The following is a 19378-nucleotide window of genomic DNA, read 5'->3' on the forward strand; positions in this document are numbered from 1 at the left end:
AGGGGAGATCACAGGCAGGAAACTTTGAGAAACACAACACAAGGGGAGAGAGGGGTTAAAGGGGTATTCCAGGCAAAACCTTGACATGGGATGCAAGTTAACAATGAGTGGACATTCGGCTCCTGTCCTGTCCTGTGTGTTCTCCAGTGATGGGGAAACCATTGTCTCGGGGTAAGCGTCATCTTCAAGGGAAGTAACATGGATGACAGAAGTCGTATTAAAGGGGTATTCCAGGCAAAACCTTTTTTTTATATATATCAACTGGCTCCGGAAAGTTAAACCGATTTGTAAATTGCTTCTATTAAAAAAAATCTTAATCCTTCCAATAGTTATTAGCTTCTGAAGTTTAACTGCTCAATGATGATTTCACGTCCTGGGAGCTGTGCATGATGGGAGAATATCCCCATAGGAACTGCACAGCTCCCAGGACGTGAGTCATCAGAGAGCAGTTAGACAGAAAACAACAACCCAACTTCAGAAGCTAATAACTATTGGAAGGATTAAGATTTTTTAATAGAAGTAATTTACAAATCTGTTTAACTTTCCGGAGCCAGTTGATATATAAAAAAAAAAGTTTTGGCCTGGAATACCCCTTTAATCCCTTCTCTTTCCCTACATCCGGACTGTCCATGATTAGAATGGTGGTAAACCACGAAGCGTCCTTATAACGGTCCGTAAAGCACTGAGTGACGCGCTACGTTCCTCCTGGTAACACAGCCTGAGTTCATATTCCCGGGCATCCAATTTTTATATTGACTGTACGATGGTGTAGATGTAAAGTGTGCAATTCCTGAGCTTCACAACTCTAGGAATGGGGGTACTAATTCTCCTTAATGAGGTCCTGCTAGGGTATGAAGTCTTACAGGCTACCAATTTCCTCTCTTCCTGGTAGCTACCTCCAATACATGAAATTGCTTGCAATCCTATTTATTTATTTATTTTATCAGTTCTGATCTGCGTCCACATTTTTGACATACAACCTGCGGCGCTGTTCTTGCAGTCAGAACTGGTGAACCCCACTTTAACCCCTTAAGGACGCAGGACGTAAATGTACGTCCTGGTGAGGTGGTACTTAACGCACCAGGACGTACATTTACGTGTCATGCGCGGCTGATCCCGGCTGCTGATCGCAGCCAGGGACCCGCCGGCAATGGCCGACTCCCGCGATCTCGCGGGCGTCCGCCATTAACCCCTCAGGTGCCGGGATCAATACAGATCCCGGCATCTGCGGCAGTGCGCGATTTGAATGAATGATCGGATCGCCCGCAGCGCTGCTGCGGGGATCCGATCATTCATAACGCCGCACGGAGGTCCCCTCACCTTCCTTCCTCCGTCCGGCTCCCGGCGTCTCCTGCTCTGGTCTGTGATCGAGCAGACCAGAACAGAAGATCACCGATAATACTGATCTGTTCTATGTCATATACATAGAACAGATCAGTATTAGCAATCATGGTATTGCTATGAATAGTCCCCTATGGGGACTATTCAAGTGTAAAAAAATGTAAAAGTAAAAGTTAAAAAAAAAGTGATAAATCCCCTCCCCCAATAAAAAAGTAAAACGTCCGTTTTTTCCTATTTTACCCCCAAAAAGCGTAAAAAAAATTATTTTTTTTAGACATATTTGGTATCGCCGCGTGTGTAAATGTCCGAACTATTAAAATAAAATGTTAATGATCCCGTACGGTGAACGGCGTGAACGAAAAAAAAAGTCCAAAATTCCTACTTTTTTAATACATTTTATTTAAAAAAAAATTATAAAAAATTTATTAAAAGTTTTTTATATGCATATGTGGTATCAAAAAAAAGTACAGATCATGGTGCAAAAAATGAGCCCCCATACCGCTGCTTATACGGAAAAATAAAAGTTAGAGGTCATCAAAATAAAGGGATTATAAACGTACTAATTTGGTTAAAAAGTTTGTGATTTTTTGTAAGCACAACAATAATATAAAAGTATATAATAATGGGTATCATTTTAATCGTATTGACCCTCAGAATAAATAACACACGTCATTGTTACCATAAATTGTACGGCGTGAAAACGAAACCTTCCAAAATTAGCAAAATTGCGTTTTTCTTTTTAATTTCCCCACAAAAATAGTGTTTTTTGGTTGCGCCATACATTTTATGATATAATGAGTGATGTCATTACAAAGGACAACTGGTTGCGCAAAAAACAAGCCCTCATACTAGTCTGTGGATGAAAATATAAAAGAGTTATGATTTTTAGAAGGCGAGGAGGAGTCCTTAAGGCCAAAATGGGCTGAGTCCGGGGTTAAAGGGGTACTCCGGTGGAAAACTTTTATTTATTTTTAAATCAACTGGTGCCAGAAAGTTAAACATATTTGTAAATAACTTCTATTAAAAAATCTTAATCCTTCCAGTACTTAATAGCTGTTGAATACTACAGAGGAAATTCTTTTCTTTTTGGAACACAGTGCTCTCTGCTGACACCTCTGTCCATTTTAAGAACTGTCCAGAGTAGGAGAAAATCCCCATAGCAAACATATGCTGCTCTGGACAGTTCCTAAAATGTCAGCAATGGGGATTTTCTCCTACTCTGGACAGTTCTTAAAATGGACAGAGATGTCAGCAGAGAGCACTGTGCTCGTGATGTCAGCAGAGAGCTCTGTGTTCCTAAAAGAAAATAATTTTCTCTGTAGTATTCAGCAGCTAATAAGTAGTAGAAGGATTAAGATTTTTTAATAGAAGTAATGTACAAATCTGTTTAACTTTCTTGCACCAGTTGTTTTAAAAAAATAAATAAAAATTCCACCGGAGTACCCCTCACTGGAACCTATTGCTATCCCATGTACATTGTATTCAGCAGTGTTATAAATCCTTGACACAGATGTGAACGTTCCCACATTGAGCGCACCGATCTTCGATAACATGCAAACACCTAACCTGCCAATCACATTACCTTGGGAGCATTTCTCAGACTTGACATCATTAATGTAAAGTGTAAAGCTATCATGTAGGGAAGCAAATGACCCCCTACCTGTGCGTTATATGGAGATTAGTCTCCCCCCTATGAATGCAGTTTAAGTGGTACGTGGAAATGTCAGGGCTTTTTTAATGCAGTTTTAAGTGGCCTTCTCAAAGGATTTTTCAATATAAAATAGAGATAGACAGATAAAAATATATAGGTGTGTGTGTGTGTGTGTATGTATGTATGTGTATATGTGTGTGTATATATATATATATACACACACACACACATAGAGAGAGAGAGACGAACAGAGAGAGAAAAAGACTGAGACTGACTGACAGGGACATGGAAGATTTATCAGAACCCGTGTAGAGGAAGAATTGTGCAGTTGCCCATAGAAACCAATCAGATCGCTTCTTTCATTTTTTTTTAAAGAGACCTGTGGAAAATTAAAGAAGCTATGTGATTGGTTGCTATGGGCAACTGCACCACTCTTCCTCTACATGGGTTTTGATAAATCTCCCCCATAGAGAGACTGTATGTGTGTGTGTATATATATATATAGAGAGAGAGAGAGAGAGAGAGAGATACCATTTATATATATATATATATATATATATAGATATATATAGATATATATAGATATATATAGATAGATAGATATATAGATATATATAATAGATATATAGATCAGTGTTTCCCAACCAGTGTGCCTCCTGCTGTTTGGCTGTCCAGACATGGTGGGAGGTGTAGTTTTGCAACAGCTGCAGGCACACTGTTTATGAAACACTGGTGAAGATGTATAGAAAAACAGGATGTGAACAGCACTGTGCAGGGACTCCAGGTCCAAATGGTTATCGGGGTGCTCACCTAACTAAGGTCTGACCAAGACCCCACAAATATCCAATATCCATAAAAAGGAGCAAAAAGCGTCACCCAAGTATTCCAAAAAAAAAAAAGTGACTCTTATTCACTCATCCGTCAATACAAAGTGCAGCGTTACAACCTTGTCATTGTGGCCTTTGCTTGGTTAAGACCTCATTGAAATGGTTGATATATTGCACTTTGTATTGACGGGTGTGTGAATAAAAGTCACCTCTTTTGAAATACTGGAGTGCTGCTTTTTGCTCCTTTTTGTGGATATTTGTAAAGATATATAAATATAGGTCACAGAAGTGACCTATATTTATGCAAAGTGTAAAGCTATCATGTAGGGAACAAATGACCCCCTAACTGTGCGGTATAGAGATCAGTCTCCCCCTATTTAAAGTAATACACAGAAACATGTCACATGTCACAGTAGCCCCATATGATGGATAAACATAGAGCAGATAAAGCCATTGTTGGGGTCAGGTGATGTTGTTTGGCCAAAAGGTGCTGGACTATAAAGACTCTGGAAACACCACAGCATGGGTCACCGCATGGGTCATGTCCATTGATGCAAAATGACCCTAGTGGACAACCATGTGTCTGAACATCCCCGTGAGATCCTGCTTTTTGGGTCTCAGATTATCATTTGCACAGTCCAGGAAGTGACTATGAACACTTGGCTCATTCTATTGATTTAGATTTAATCGGTGCTATGTACTAGACTACCTAATGTTTCCATTAACCAATTCAGCCTCCCTAATGCACCATAATGCGCTATGCAGGTTAGTGGCAAATAGCTCTTTATGTGTGATCAGATGTGGCACTTATGCTACATTAGTGCAATCTGAATCTAAATGCTGATCTGGAGACCCATTACCAATCCGTCAGGTAGAAGGAAACACCCGTGTATGGGCTCCACGTCACTGCTGGGATGAGGAGCGCGCACACAACGGACCCCTCTTAAGTAACGCATTAGTATGCCATGCGCAGGATGATATCGGCAAAACAGATTGTAAATGGACTTAGAACTTCTCTTCTTGAATTCATTGTTATTTAGAAAAACTTTTTACAAACAAGAATTGGAAGTTTTTCACCCACCAATCTGTTGTGTTCTTTTTGCAGCTTGAATCTATAAAATTTATTGTTTGGTGTTAAAAAAATAAAATAAAAAAAATCCTGCACCGTTGCAGATACCAAAGATGTGCACAAAAGTGTGATGCAGATACCTACCAAATTCCACAATAACAGGAAAGATCCAAAAATAAACCTTTTTAAGCTTAATTATGATTCATGAACCATGACTAAGGGCCAAATAGGCCTGAAACGCGTTTTTCTTATATCCCATACTTTCATGTTGCATTCAGGCAATTGCTGAATCTTTTTACTGTGACATTATTAAAGGGGTATTCCAGGATTTTATTTTATTCAGTATGCCGCATTTTAGCCCATCATGTCTAGTTATAATACAATGTAATTTGCTTCTATTACCTCCATGTGCCGCGTTGTCCCGTTTTCATGCTTAGGACCCACATCTGGAAGTGCTGTAGTGCAAGTCTTTTTATTTTACTGTTGTCTCTGACCTTTCCCAGCATTCCCTGCAGCCAGAGACAATATGTCATAAGTCACATGGTCTCCAGGGGACGTGGCTATGCTGCAGTGGGTGGATTGATAGAATTACTTAAAGGGGGTACTCCGGTGAAAAACTATTATTTTTTAATCAACTGGTGCCAGAAAGTTAAACAGATTTGTAAATTAGCCTTAAGCTACTGGAGGAGGAGAGAGCACACCATGCAGCTAAACATGCAGATATACGATACCGCTGGTATACACTGGCAGCCTCCGGACCCGATAAGTAACAACGCAGCACCTGCGGGGTGCACACACTAGATAAAGTATCAAACAATACAATGAAAGAGAGGTAGCGTGCACTCACCGCGGGTAAACAGCTGCAGGCCCGAGGTCCGGGATCACCACGGCATAGACAGAGACGGTAAGGGGCGCTCAGAGGCTACGCCGGCTGTTTCGGTCGTAGGAACGTCCTTCTTCCGGCCTCCTCCGTCCGAAACAGCCGGTGTAGCCTCTGAGCGCCCCTTACCGCCTCCGTCTATGCAGTGGTGATCCCGGGCCTGCAGCTGTTTACCCGCGGTGAGTGCACGCTACCTCTCTTTCATTGTAAGATTTGTAAATTACTTCTATTTAAAAATCTTAATCCTTGCATAACTTATCAGCTACTGTATGCTCCACAGGAAGTTTTTTCTTTTTGAATTTCTTTCCAGTCTGACCACAGTGCTCTCTACTGACACCTCTGTTCAAGTCAGGAACTTTCCAGTGCAGGATATGTTTTGCTATGGGGATTTGCTCCTGCTCTGGACAGTTCCTGACATGGACAGAGGTGTCAGCAGAGAGCACTGTGGTCAAACTGGAAAGAACTACACAACGTCCTCTGGAACATACAGCAGCTGATAAGCACTGGAAGGATTAGGATTTTGAAATGGAAGTAATTTACAAATCTGTATAACTTTCTGGCACCAGTTGATTTAAGGACCTCAGGGGGCTGTTCGGGATAGCCGCGGCGAAATTGTGGCACCCCGAAAAGCTTACATGACAGCCGGAGGATCCCTACCTGCCTCCATGCTGTCCGATCGTCGATTGACTGCTCAGTGCCTGAGATCCAGGCAGAATCATCGATCAGAGGTTTCCTATGGGAAACCACTGATCAATGTAAAAGATCAGTGTGTGCAGTGTTATAGCCCCCTATGGGAGCTATAACACTGCAAAAAAAAAGTCAAAAAAAAAGTTAAAGATCATTTAACCCCTTCCCTAATAAAAGTTTGAATCACCCCCCTTTTCCCATAAAAAAAAGTGTAAATAAAAATAAACATATGTGGTATCGCCGCATGCGGAAATGTCCAAATTATAAAAATATATTGTTAATTAAACCGCACGGTCAATGGCGTACGTGCAAAAAAAAAATTCCAAAGTCCAAAATATTGCATTTTTTGGTCACTTTTTATATCATAAGTCCTAGCAATGCAAAAATTGTACCGCTAAAAACTTTAGATCACGGCACAAAAAATTTGCCCTTATACCGCCCCATACGCTGAAAAATAAAAAAAAAGTTATAGGGGTCAGAAGATGACATTTTTAAATGTATACATTTTCCTGCATGTAGTTATGATTTTTTCCAGAAGTGCGGCAAAATCAAACCTATATAAGTAGGGTATCATTTTAATCATATGGACCTACAGAATAAAATGTATTTTTCAGATACATTTTACTGAAAAATGTACTGTGTAGAAACGGAAGCCCCCAAAAGTTACAAAATGTAGTTTTGTCTCTTAATGATTTTTTTTTTTTTTTTTTCCCCGTTTCATCGTAGATTTTTGGGTAAAATGACTGAAGTCATTACAAAGTAGAATTGGTGCCGCAAAAAATAAGCCATGATATGGATTTTTAGGTGCAAAATTGAGAGTTATGATTTTTTTTAAAGGTAAGGAGGAATAAACGAAAATGCAAAAAACGGAAAAACCCCAAGTCCTTAAGGGGTTAAATAGGGCTATCCATCCACCCACTGCATCATAGCCACCTCCCCTGGAGACCATGTGACAAAGTGGCCCTGATTTACTAAGAGTGCAGTATAGTATTCTTTGTGGGTTTTAATTCCCTACAATTTGTTTCTACAGTATTTACTACATTTTCCCTACATTTTGCTATTTCTTTTTATACATGATCTGATATGTGGCGTTTTCCTCGGGTCAAATCCACCACATTTTCTGTGAAAACCTTAGTAAATATGTAGAGTTTTGGCAACATGTCGGGAACACACCCCTTTTTTGGTGACCTCGCCCACTTTCCCCGATGCCAGGTTTTCCCAGTAAAACGGAGTTAGTCAGGCTTCTTCAATTCTGGTGCAAATTCTGGCGCAGACAGAATTTCTGGCGCAATGAAGGGTTTTACAATAGTAAATCAGGGCCATTGTTTCTGGCCACATAGAATGCTGGAAATGGTCAGAGACAACAGTAAAATGAAAAGACTTGCACTGCAGCACTTCCGAGTGTGGGTCCTGTGCATGAAAACGGAACAAAGCGGCGCATGGAGGTAATAGTAGCAAATTACATAACTTGGCATCATGGGCTCAAAGGGTGAAGGAAAAAAATACTGGAATACCCCTTTAAGGCCTCCACTCTTTCTGTTTACTTGTCTGTAAAATATCCTTGACCAAAATACATACTTGCAACCCCGATTCTTGTTGAGCCAGATTTCTTTTCGGATGTTACACACCATTAAATAGCAAACTTTAACTTTCACACATCACATGCCACTGAAAATGTTAAGTCATAGTTTCCTCAATTTGTTGTTCATTCCAGCGCTCGCTCATGGACATTAAATGCATTAGTTATATCTCTGCGCATTCTGCGTCCGGAATGTGTGTGAGAACTGCATGCAATATGCATAGCCTTATTTTTAAAATGGGAATATACAACATAGTTCACACTGTGAGCTGCACTGTTCATATATTTTTTTTTCTGCCACGGATTTGATATCCAAGTGACGTCACGGGAAATGTGTCCAGAAATTGTGTCCAAAACCTTGGCAAATCGAAGGCTTTCCCAGCGTTTTACATACCCTCTAAGTCAGTGTTTCCCAACCAGGGTGCTTCCAGCTGTTGCAAAACTACAACTCCCAGCTTGCCCGGACAGCCAAAGGCTGTCCGGGCATGCTAGGAGTTGTAGTTTTGCAACAGCTGGAAGCTCCCTGCTTGGGAAACAATACATTACACTTTACATTATACCACATGCTACAATAACATTCCTATACACGTTCTAAAACAAAATCAAACAATAAAGCATTTGGCTGTCCGGGCATGCTGGGAGGTTTTTTTTTTTGTTTTTTTTGGCAACAGCTGGAGGTACCCTGATTGGGAAACAATACATTACACTTTACATTATACCACATGCTACAATAACATTCCTATACACGTTCTAAAACAAAGTCAAACAATAAAGCATTTGGCTGTCTGGGCATTTATTTTTTTTTTTTTTTTTTTGGGCAACAGCTTGAGGTACCCTGATTGGGAAACAATACATTACACTTTACATTATACCACATGCTACAATAACATTCCTATACACGTTCTAAAACAAAGTCAAACAATAAAGCATTTGGCTGTCTGGGCATTTTTTTTTTTTTGGGCAACAGCTGGAGGTACCCTGATTGGGAAACAATACATTACACTTTACGTTATACCACATGCTACAATAACATTCCTATACACGTTCTAAAACAAAGTCAAACAATAAAGCATTTGGCTGTCCGGGCATGCTGGGAGTTGTATTTTTGCAACAGCTGGAGGTACCTTGTTTAGGAAACAATACATTTACACTTTACATTATACCACATGCTACAATAACATTCCAATACACGTTCTAAAACAAAGTCAAACAATAAAGCATTTGGCTGTCTGGGCATGCTGGTATTTTATTTTTTATTTTTTTTTGGCAACAGCTGGAGGTACCCTGATTGGGAAACAATACATTACACTTTACATTATACCACATGCTACAATAACATTCATATACACGTTATATAAGTAAAAAAATAAAGCATTTGGCCGTCCAGGCATGCTGGGAGTTGCCCGGGAGTTGTAGTTTTGCAACAGCTGGAGGCACCCTGGTTGGGAAACACTGCTCTAAGTCAATCAGTTGCACTGTAAAAAGTATCAGAAATTCTATTCCTTTGCAATCGCTTTGTTTTTTGGCGTTTTCAGTAGGCTTACATTTTTTTTGGTTGTATTTTCAGCATAGTCATTAAGTTCTGTGTGTTGACAAGACTATGTGCTGGTTTGTGTTAATTGCTCTTCATCCCGCCACTCAGAGTTTGTTACATTAATTGGAGAATGGACTTCGAGTCATTAATGCACTTAGTTTCTGCCCTCTATAATCTGCACAACATCCCATGCTTTCCAATGACAGCGGCTCCTCCGCAGCGAAGCTCATTATACGGATCCTGTCACCGGGCTCAGGAGGACCGTCTGCGTTAGAGACTGACACTGATACTGTGTTTTTCTTTCTCTTCCAGACAGTGGAGAACTGTGTCTGCACCTTGAGAAACCTATCTTACCGGCTAGAATTGGAAGTGCCTCAAGCTCGCCTGTTGGGAATTAACGAAATTGAGGACTTCTGCAAGGAATCGCCCAGCAAGGAGTCAGACTCGAGTTGTTGGGGTAAAAAGAAGAAAAAGAAGAAAAGACCACCTCAAGAAGACCTGGTGGGTGCTGTCAGTATCGCTTCATTTTTCATTTCATTATATAAAACTTTACCTCATCAATCATAGATATTCACTTGTTAAAGGGGTATTCCTATGTTGGCTTTAAAAACCACTCCAGGCTCTTTCTTAGATGGATAGATGTAGATAAAATAAAATACGATAAATACAAAACAATACAGGTTTATTTAATTACGTCCGACGCGTTTATGGGCCAATCCAGCCCCTTCATCAGGTACCTTCATCAAAAAGCATGTAGGAGTTTACAATCTGTAACGCCTTGGAGCATCTGGGAGGCTGGATTCACTTGCCTTTTACTGGTCTGCCTACATTTGCACAACCCAGATAGGTGATTTGGTTTTGGTTTTAACCATTACTCAATCTAAGAAGGTTTCATGCATGCGAGCGTTTTGTCATTACGCCCTTTGAGCCCCCTTCGGCCTGTTTGCAGCCCCCGGAGGTGGTCAGGCAGCCAAAGGGGGTGAGTTACACAATTTGTGTGACTCCTATTGACTTTATTGGAAGTTGCACAAACATAGCCTCCACATGCTAGGCTTTTATACATAACTCCGGGAATTAGATAATAGCTACATCATTTGTGCAACTCCTATATAAGTCAGTAGGAGTTACGCAAGTTGCGAAACTCACCTGCTTGGGCTGTTTTCTGCTTCCCACATCAGGGTGCGCAGACGAGCCGGAAAGCCAAAAAAGCTGACATAGCAATACCCTTTTAGGGTTAGGTTACAAGTAGTACATACCCAGTGTATTTGATGCTGCGAGAGATTTGTCTGGCAGCAGGAAATACGGTGCGGATTCTCTACAAGCAGACACTCACGGCCTTTCCCTCAGCAACCCTGTATGTACAGAAAAGTCGGGGCCGAGCGCACAGACATGAGTGACGTGCAGGCCTGCCTCCAAACCTTACTGCGCATACAGTACTGCGGCGGGGAAAGCCCTGTGTGTCTGCGCATGCGCATCGTATTTCCTGCACTATGTGTGACCCTAGGGTCTACTCACACTTACAGTATCCTGCGCGAATTTGATGCTGCAGATTTGAAGCTGTGTTCAGTCATTTAGTTTACATTAAAATCTGCAGCTTCAAATTGTGTGAATACACCCTAAGATGTAAATTTCTGTAACCCTTTAGAACTAAAGTAATCAAGATCTACTCTTACTGGGTGCAAAATGCAATTGTAAAAGTATAATTCTGTACTGGTGAATAATCCAGGGCTGCAAGGTTGCCTGTACTGCTAAGTGCCAGTTATATGTTCCTGAGCCAAGCTTCATGGAATAGTTCTGAGCCTGGCATCTACCATGGCTATGATTTCTGATCCTGGTGCCAGATTTCGGTGCTCTAGCTGCGTACCTGTTGCCAGTTATGTCATGTTTACCCAATTTCCTAATGCTTAGTAATGCTGCGCCTTGCTTCTTGGCAGTTGTACTGAGCAGATACTAGTAATACATCATAGTAATGCTTAGCTAACCCAAGTGACAAGTACAATCTGCATTTTCTGGTTATTTCAGATGATGCTGGGCGCCTGTTCCTGATCCTGAATAGAGAAATTGGCTACTGAAAAAAAAAATTGCCAAATTTGATTGTTGAAGATTGGGACTGTTAAAGGGGTACTCCGCCCCTAGACATCTTATCCCCTATCCAAAGGGTAGGGGATAAGATGTCAGATCGCCGGGGACCCCGAGGATCACTGCTGCAGCACCCCGCTATCATTACTGCGCAGAGCGAGATCGCTCTGCACGTAATGACGGGCAATACAGGGGCTGGAGCATCGTTACGTCACGGCTCCGCCCCTCGTGACGTCACTGCCCGCCCCCGTCAATACAAGTCTATGGGAAGGGGGCGTGGCGGCGTCACGCCCCCTGCCATAGACTTGCATTAAGGGGACGGGCCGTGATGTCATGAGGGGCGGAGCCATGACATCACACTGCTCCGTCCCCTGTATCGCCCGTCATTACGCACAGAGCGAACTCGCTCTGTGCAGCAATGATGGCGGGGTGCCGCAGCGGGGATCCCCGGGGTCCCCAGCAGCGGGACCCCGGCGATCTGACATCTTATCCCCTATCCTTGGGATAGGGGATAAGATGCCAGGGGCGGAGTACCCCTTTAAGTACACACTGTGTAAACATTACAGCTGTGTTTCCCAACCAGTGTGCCTCCAGCTGTTGCAAAGCTACAACTTCCAGCCTTCGGCTGTCCGGGCATGCTGTAAGTTGTAGCTTTGCAACAGCTGAAGGCTCCCTCTTTGGGAAATACAGTGCACAACACATCCGAAAACTTTCTAGTCTTCATTTACACCGCCTATAAGGTGGCTTACTGTGTATTTTTGGCACATGCAGTTTATTCCTCTTCCCCTATTGTCTTCTTTATTGTGTAACTTATATGTGACTCCTATTGCCAGGTATGATGTCATTTTCCAGCATTGTAGGAACTCTGATCTCATGCCACTTGACTTTTCTTTCTTATGCTTTTAGGCCTTGTTCACACAGCAGAATTTTTTTCAATGGGAAACTTCTTTACCGTGCAAAGAAACATCTGCTGAAGGAATTCCGATTCCGTCCTCTGCCAAAAGAATTGGCATCCATAGAGAAGGAAATGTATTGCCAACCATAAAGATGGCGCACTTCTGGGTGGTCCAAGCAGAACATGCTAGAGCCTGCTATTTGCAGAAAAGTCTGCAAATATTCCGCTGTGTGAACATAGCCTAATAAGCAAGCAGGAGCAACTCTGGAGACTTACTGTAAATCTGGATGCTCACATACGTATGCACTCTCAGTTCAGCCAAGCATGCATGTAGTCCAAATTGTGAGAGAGACTACTTCAATTGGGATCTTTTCTGCCAGAAAATAAACATGGCCGACTTTTCTCTTCCCATGCACATCTGCCATTAAGGAAGAGTTGGGAGGCCCCCATACACAGTTGTAGATATCAGCTGATCCTACCAAAATCAGGCAAACCTTTTATTCCTCAGCCACTACTACTTAAAGCGTACCCGTCAGATCCAACAAAAAAGCTTTTTTTTTTTTTAAATATATCACTCAGTACCTAATCCTGGCCATGTACATCTAATTTTTGTGTGTCTAGCACCTTTATTTTTTTATTTCACTTTTTTAATTTAGCTCACTAGTCTGAATTCCTCTCAACGGGAGGGGGTGTGGCCTCACTGTGCAGGTCTCCTCCCCCTCCCTCAGTATGCTGTCTGCTCACATCTCCCCTAACATTAGCAGAACTACAACTCCCAGCTTGTCCTCACTGACAGTAGCGGGACACAAGATGACAGTGGGAGGATTTTTCCTCCAGCTCTGATCCCTGCGCTCACAGCTGTCAATCAAGGAAGTGTGTCCATGACATAGGTGATGACGCTTGGACACAGCAGGACTAGTATGTGTCCAAGCAGGCAGAGGGGGCAGTTGTATGACTGGCTTCTTCAGTATGAAATACTGAAAATTTTCTAATGAAAGCAATTGCAAAACCTATTGGTTATACATGCTTTATAACATATCAAAAGTTTTTGTATCTGACAGTGCCCATTTAAGTCCATGCACAGAATTTACGAGTGACTCTACAAATTACTTATTTGTTGTTTTTTCTTATCTTTACAGTGGGATGGCGTTGGACCGATTCCTGGGCTATCTCAGTCCCCGAAGGGGGTGGAAATGCTCTGGCACCCTACTGTAGTGAAGCCATATCTGACTCTCTTAGCTGAAAGTTCTAACCCTGCAACATTAGAAGGTTCTGCCGGCTCTCTCCAGAATCTCTCTGCCGGGAACTGGAAGGTAATGAAGTAATGATACTTGTTACTCCGAAGGCTACTTGGTTGGGTTATCTTCACTGATGTATTTAATAGGGCTGAAGCCCAGTGTGGATTGACACCAGCTGCTTGTTGTAATAAACTTTTAGCGAGTGGCTCAGAGATGACCTGTGGGATTTCCCGCCGGAGCTGTAAATAATTGCCGTCCTCTGTCTTTTTGTAGTTTGCAGCATACATTAGAGCGGCGGTCAGGAAAGAAAAAGGGCTGCCCATCCTGGTGGAGCTGCTGCGGATGGATAATGACAGGGTGGTGTCTTCTGTTGCCACAGCTTTGAGGAATATGGCGTTAGATGTGCGGAACAAGGAGCTAATTGGTACGTAGCCGGCACCAGGAGATGAAGGCGCGCGTGGATCTAATGGACTGTTTATTCTTCTTGCTTTACATTTCTTTTATCAGAAAACTGGATATTTTTGAGTCTTGCCAAAGGCTGTGTTTGTCATGTCACCCAGACATGTTGAAAGACTACAAGTGGGGTAGCGCACTTCACTCAGTGTTTCCCAATTGTTGCAAGACTACAACTCCCAGCATGCCTGGACAGCCAAGAGTTGTAGTTTTGCAAAAGCTGGAGGCACCCTGACTTGGAATTACCGCCCTAGCTTCTCTGGACAGCCTAATTAAAAGTCTATGGGGCCATGCAGAGAAGCTGGATAGAGATTGTTGTGAGCTAGGGAGTGAAGTTCTCACTACCTTGCACTTGTCCCCTTTTGTTCTCCTGATTGCTGGGGTTTTCAGCATTGAGACCCTGACCGATCAATTGTTTGTTCATTTTTTTTTTTAACCCCTTAATGACCCGTGACGTGTATACTCAGCATGGGGCAATTAAGGAGCTTGGGCATGAGCTCCTGCCTTTGAATGCCCAAACATGCTGGAGTTCTAGTTTTGCAACAGCTAGAGGCACCTTGGTTGGGGATCGATGTCCTAGGGATATATGAAATGTTTTTATCAGTCGGGGTCTGAGTGTTTAGACCCTGACCGATAACTAAAACAAACGGGAGAGTGGTATGCGCTCCTCTCCCTGCTCTGTGTCTTTGAGACCTGAACAGCCCTATAGACCTGCATTGTAAGTCTGTTTAGGTCACAGACCTAGGAGACAACATGCTAAGTTCTGTCTTTTACCAATAATAGGCACGCTTTTACCAATGACAGGCACGCTTTTACCAATGACAGGCACGCTTTTACCAATGACAGGCACGCTTTTACCAATGACAGGCACGCTTTTGCCAATGACAGGCACGCTTTTGCCAATGACAGGCACGCTTTTGCCAATGACAGGCACGCTTTTGCCAATGACAGGCACGCTTTTACCAATGACAGGCACGCTTTTACCAATGACAGGCACGCTTTTACCAATGACAGGCACGCTTTTACCAATGACAGGCACGCTTTTGCCAATGACAGGCACGCTTTTGCCAATGACAGGCACGCTTTTGCCAATGACAGGCACGCTTTTGCCAATGACAGGCACGCTTTTGCCAATGACAGGCACGCTTTTGCCAATGACAGGCACGCTTTTGCCAATGACAGGCACGCTTTTGCAAATGATAGGCCCATGATTTATATTGAATATTATCCTAGGATATATAAGAGCACAGAATCACATAGAAACCCACATACTCCAAGGATCTTACCATTATATTTGTTGTCTAACCTAGGCAAGTACGCAATGCGGGACCTAGTCAACCGGCTCCCAGGAGGCAACGGCCCCAATGTTTTATCAGACGACACCATAGCAGCAATTTGCTGTGCCTTGCACGAGGTCACCAGCAAGAACATGGAGAATGCGAAGGCTCTGGCTGACACTGGAGGGATAGAGAAACTAGTGAATATCACCAAGGGAAAAGGAGACAGGCAAGTATCCTGCAGCCTTGTAACCCAGTGAGTAATTCCCAGTCTACGAGCCGGCGAAAAGCAGGGCGCCATCTACACCAGCCTGTAACCTGTGTCTTTAAAATATTCCGATCAAAAGCCCCCTGACTGCACCTCACCCAGAGCACTGGATGGACTCGCTACACCTTCTAAAAGTTCAACTACTACTATAGATTGTCATTAGGTTTTGCAGGCAATCTGTTCATGAATTCATTTTCTCTTCATTAGAAACCTCTGGCCATTTGTTTCACAGCGAGAGCAGCAGACAAAGAGAAATCCGTGTTCTCAGAATTAGATTAATCTTATTAGATGAGATCCAGATTTTAATTTTTCATATAAGGCACAACGTATCCTATCCCCGGGCCGCTACCTTCTCATCTTACCTTAATAAAATTCATCTCCATTAGCCAGCTGTAAAAGTCACTGATTAAATTAGGAGATGGTGACGGTGGGGGGTGATCACAATGGTCCCGACTCGATTCCCTGTTTTTTTTTAAAAGTGTACCTCTATAGTTTTGGGCACTTTTATGATAAACTACTATACCGATACAATGTACACAATAGTGGTTTGATAAAATCACTTCCATTTAAATTTTTAGTGCCGAAATACCTTTACCAAGCGCCCGTTCTCCCTGCTGCATAGAACATATGTGCGTTGGGAGATGATCCATATTTACCATCTTCAGTGCAAAGTGGATGCTAGAGATGAGCGAACTTACAGTAAATTCGATTCGTCACGAACTTCTCGGCTCGGCAGTTGATGACTTTTCCTGCGTAAATTAGTTCAACCTTCAGGTGCTCCGGTGGGCTGGAAAAGGTGGATACAGTCCTAGGAAAGAGTCTCCTAGGACTGTATCCATCTTTTCCAGCCCACCGGAGCACCGGAAAGCTGAACTAATTTTTGCAGGAAAAGTCATCAACTGCCGAGCCGAGAAGATCGTGACGAATCCAATTTACTGTAAGTTCGCTCATCTCTAGTGGGTGCTATAGAGATGAAACGGGAAGCTCCATCTCCGAGTGCACAATTATATGGGTTATAGAGAATACAGGCACTCGGTGAAGGTATTCCGGCACCAAGTCCTTTCGAAAAATGAGTATTGTGTACAATGCAGCACTATAGTCATTTTGGTACACTTTAAGCCAGTGTTTCCCAGCCAGGGTGCCTCCAGCTGTTGGAAAACTACAACTCCCAGCATGCCCAGACAGCCGAAGGCTGTCTGGGCATGCTGGGAGTTGTAGTTTTGCAACAGCAGGAGGCACTCTGGTTGGGAAACAATGCTTCAAGCTAATGCAGACTTGTGGTTGCTGTCCTCTCCTACCTGCAGACTATGGAACCAACCAGTTCACCATCAATAACTTCAATCACATATAAATAATACCCAAAAAGGGCCCTTCATTTGTTTTATACACTAATAATGGGAAGCTGCTTCTCTTAAAGGGGTACTCCCGTGGAAACCTTTTTTTTTTTTTTTTTATCAACTGGTGCCAGAAAGTTAAATGGATTTGTAAATGACTTATATTAAAAAGGATCTTAATCCTTCCAGTACTTGTTAGCTGCTGAATGGTTTTCTTTTTGGGACACAGAGCTCTCTGCTGACATCACGAGCACAGTGCTCTCTGCCTACATCTCTGTCCATTTTAGGAACTGTCCAGAGTAAGAGAAAATCCCATAGCAAACATTTGCTGCTCTGGACAGTTCCTAAAATGGACAACAATGTCAGTAGAGAGCACTGTGGTCATTATGTCAGCAGAGAGCTCTGTGTTCCAAAAATAAAATAATTTCCTCTGTAGTATTCAGCAGCTAATAAGTACTGGAAGGATTAAGATTTTTTAATAGAAGTGATTTACAAATCTGTTTAACTTTCTGACACCAGTTGATTTAAAAAAAAAAAAAAAGTTTTCAATCTGAGTACCTCTTTAAAGTACTGGTAAAATGGGAATTCCTATCTTGTGAAGTGATGGCATACCGCTATAATATGCTTTTTTTATGATTGGCAGGGGTTCGCCATGCACAGGGGCCCCTTACTTCTCAGGATCGGTGGGCATCTCATGACCTTTAGTGTGTGACTTTTTATTTACTAGAATTGATTTCTATAAAAAGATAGTAGACCTTTTTTTTTTTTTAATGGAAACATATTACAGTAAGGCCCTATTTACATTATGTTCTCAGACTCTAATTGATGTGTATGCCAGCTAAGGCTACGACATATCCCGGCATGTAGTTAGAAAAGCTGTCCATACCTTTGCATAGTAAAGTATGTTTATGATGGTATACATTTTTCTTTACTGTATACCATATTATAGAATGTTATGATTAGAGATGAGCGAACTTACAGTAAATTCGATTCCTCACGAACTTCTCGGCTCGGCAGTTGATGTCTTTTCCTGCATAAATTAGTTCAGCTTTCCGGTGCTCCGGTGGGCTGGAAAAGGTGGATACAGTCCTAGGAGACTCTTTCCTAGGACTGTATCCACCTTTTCCAGCCCACCGGAGCACCTGAAGGCTGAACTAATTTACGCAGGAAAAGTCATCAACTGCCGAGCCGAGAAGTTCGTGACGAATCGAATTTACTGTAAGTTCACTCATCTCTAGTTATGATAAAAAAAAATAATATATATATATATATATATATATATATATATATATATCTCAAGGTGTGTGTGTGTGTGTGTATATATATAACTATATATTTAGATATATATATATTTAGATATTATTATAAAATTATAAAAATATATATATATATATATATATATGTGTGTGTGTATATATATATATATATATATATATATATATATATATTTAGCAACATAAGAATGCAGCAGCACACTGCCAGCACAAGGATATAGGTGAAACATGAACATGCAGTTAAAACATGGAGAGCTATACAGCTAAGGTGTAATAGATGCAAATATGAAACTATGAAATATTGAGGCACTTAGCTCGCAAATTTGTCTCCGCCGGCGGAGTCTGTATTACACATACGGGGGAGTGGCTACATCCATGTTGGCCTTGCACCCCACCCACCTCTATCAGGTGTGTATATAAGGTGTCTTGGATGTTCCAGACCCTGCCATGCTTACTGAACTGTTCACACAGAGGCATATTCACAGTGTAGGGTCCGTCCCAATGAGGCCACCTTATCGCGGTGGGACGGTCCAAGCTATTTGACCGCCGGCGGAGACAAATCTGCGAGCTAAGTGCCTCACTATTTCATAGTTTCACATTTGCATCTATTACACCATAGCTGTATAGCTCTCCATGTTTTAACTGCATATTCATGTTTCACCTATATCCTTGTGCTGGCAGTGTGCTGCTGTATTCTTCTGTTGCTGTATATTTAGCCTAGTAGCGTGCACCTGTAGGCCAGGTCCATATAATAGTTTGGTATCAACTAAAGTGCTGGCTGACTTATTCTTTGTCTATATATATATATTTAAATATTATTATTATAAAATATATATTTATATTATTATAAAAAAGTGATTATACAGAACTTCCCAAATGTCAGTTTGATTACGTTGAGGGCTGCAATTTTCATAATGGGGTGATTTATAGGGGCTTCTTACATACAGGCCCCTCAAATCTACTTCAGAACTGTACTGGTCCCTAAAATGATC

At 42.0% G+C, this 19378-nt stretch overlaps 1 protein-coding gene across 6 annotated transcripts in view; it reads left to right on the forward strand.

Moving 5' to 3' along the window:
- The window catches only part of PKP4 (plakophilin 4), a 332003-nt gene that overhangs the window by 297698 nt on the left and 14927 nt on the right, over positions 1-19378 (forward strand). For 4 of the 6 annotated variants that reach the window (XM_056535034.1, XM_056535032.1, XM_056535037.1 and 1 more), the window contains 4 exons: positions 9881-10078; positions 13682-13855; positions 14054-14204; positions 15544-15739. In XM_056535034.1, the coding sequence (XP_056391009.1) occupies positions 9881-10078; positions 13682-13855; positions 14054-14204; positions 15544-15739 (719 nt within the window). The remainder of the gene's footprint in view (positions 1-9880; positions 10079-13681; positions 13856-14053; positions 14205-15543; positions 15740-19378) is intronic. The other 2 variants (XM_056535035.1, XM_056535036.1) reach the window with 1 other exon arrangement.

The sequence above is a fragment of the Hyla sarda genome, chromosome 8, assembly GCF_029499605.1.
Source record: "Hyla sarda isolate aHylSar1 chromosome 8, aHylSar1.hap1, whole genome shotgun sequence".
Classification (NCBI taxonomy): domain Eukaryota; kingdom Metazoa; phylum Chordata; class Amphibia; order Anura; family Hylidae; genus Hyla; species Hyla sarda.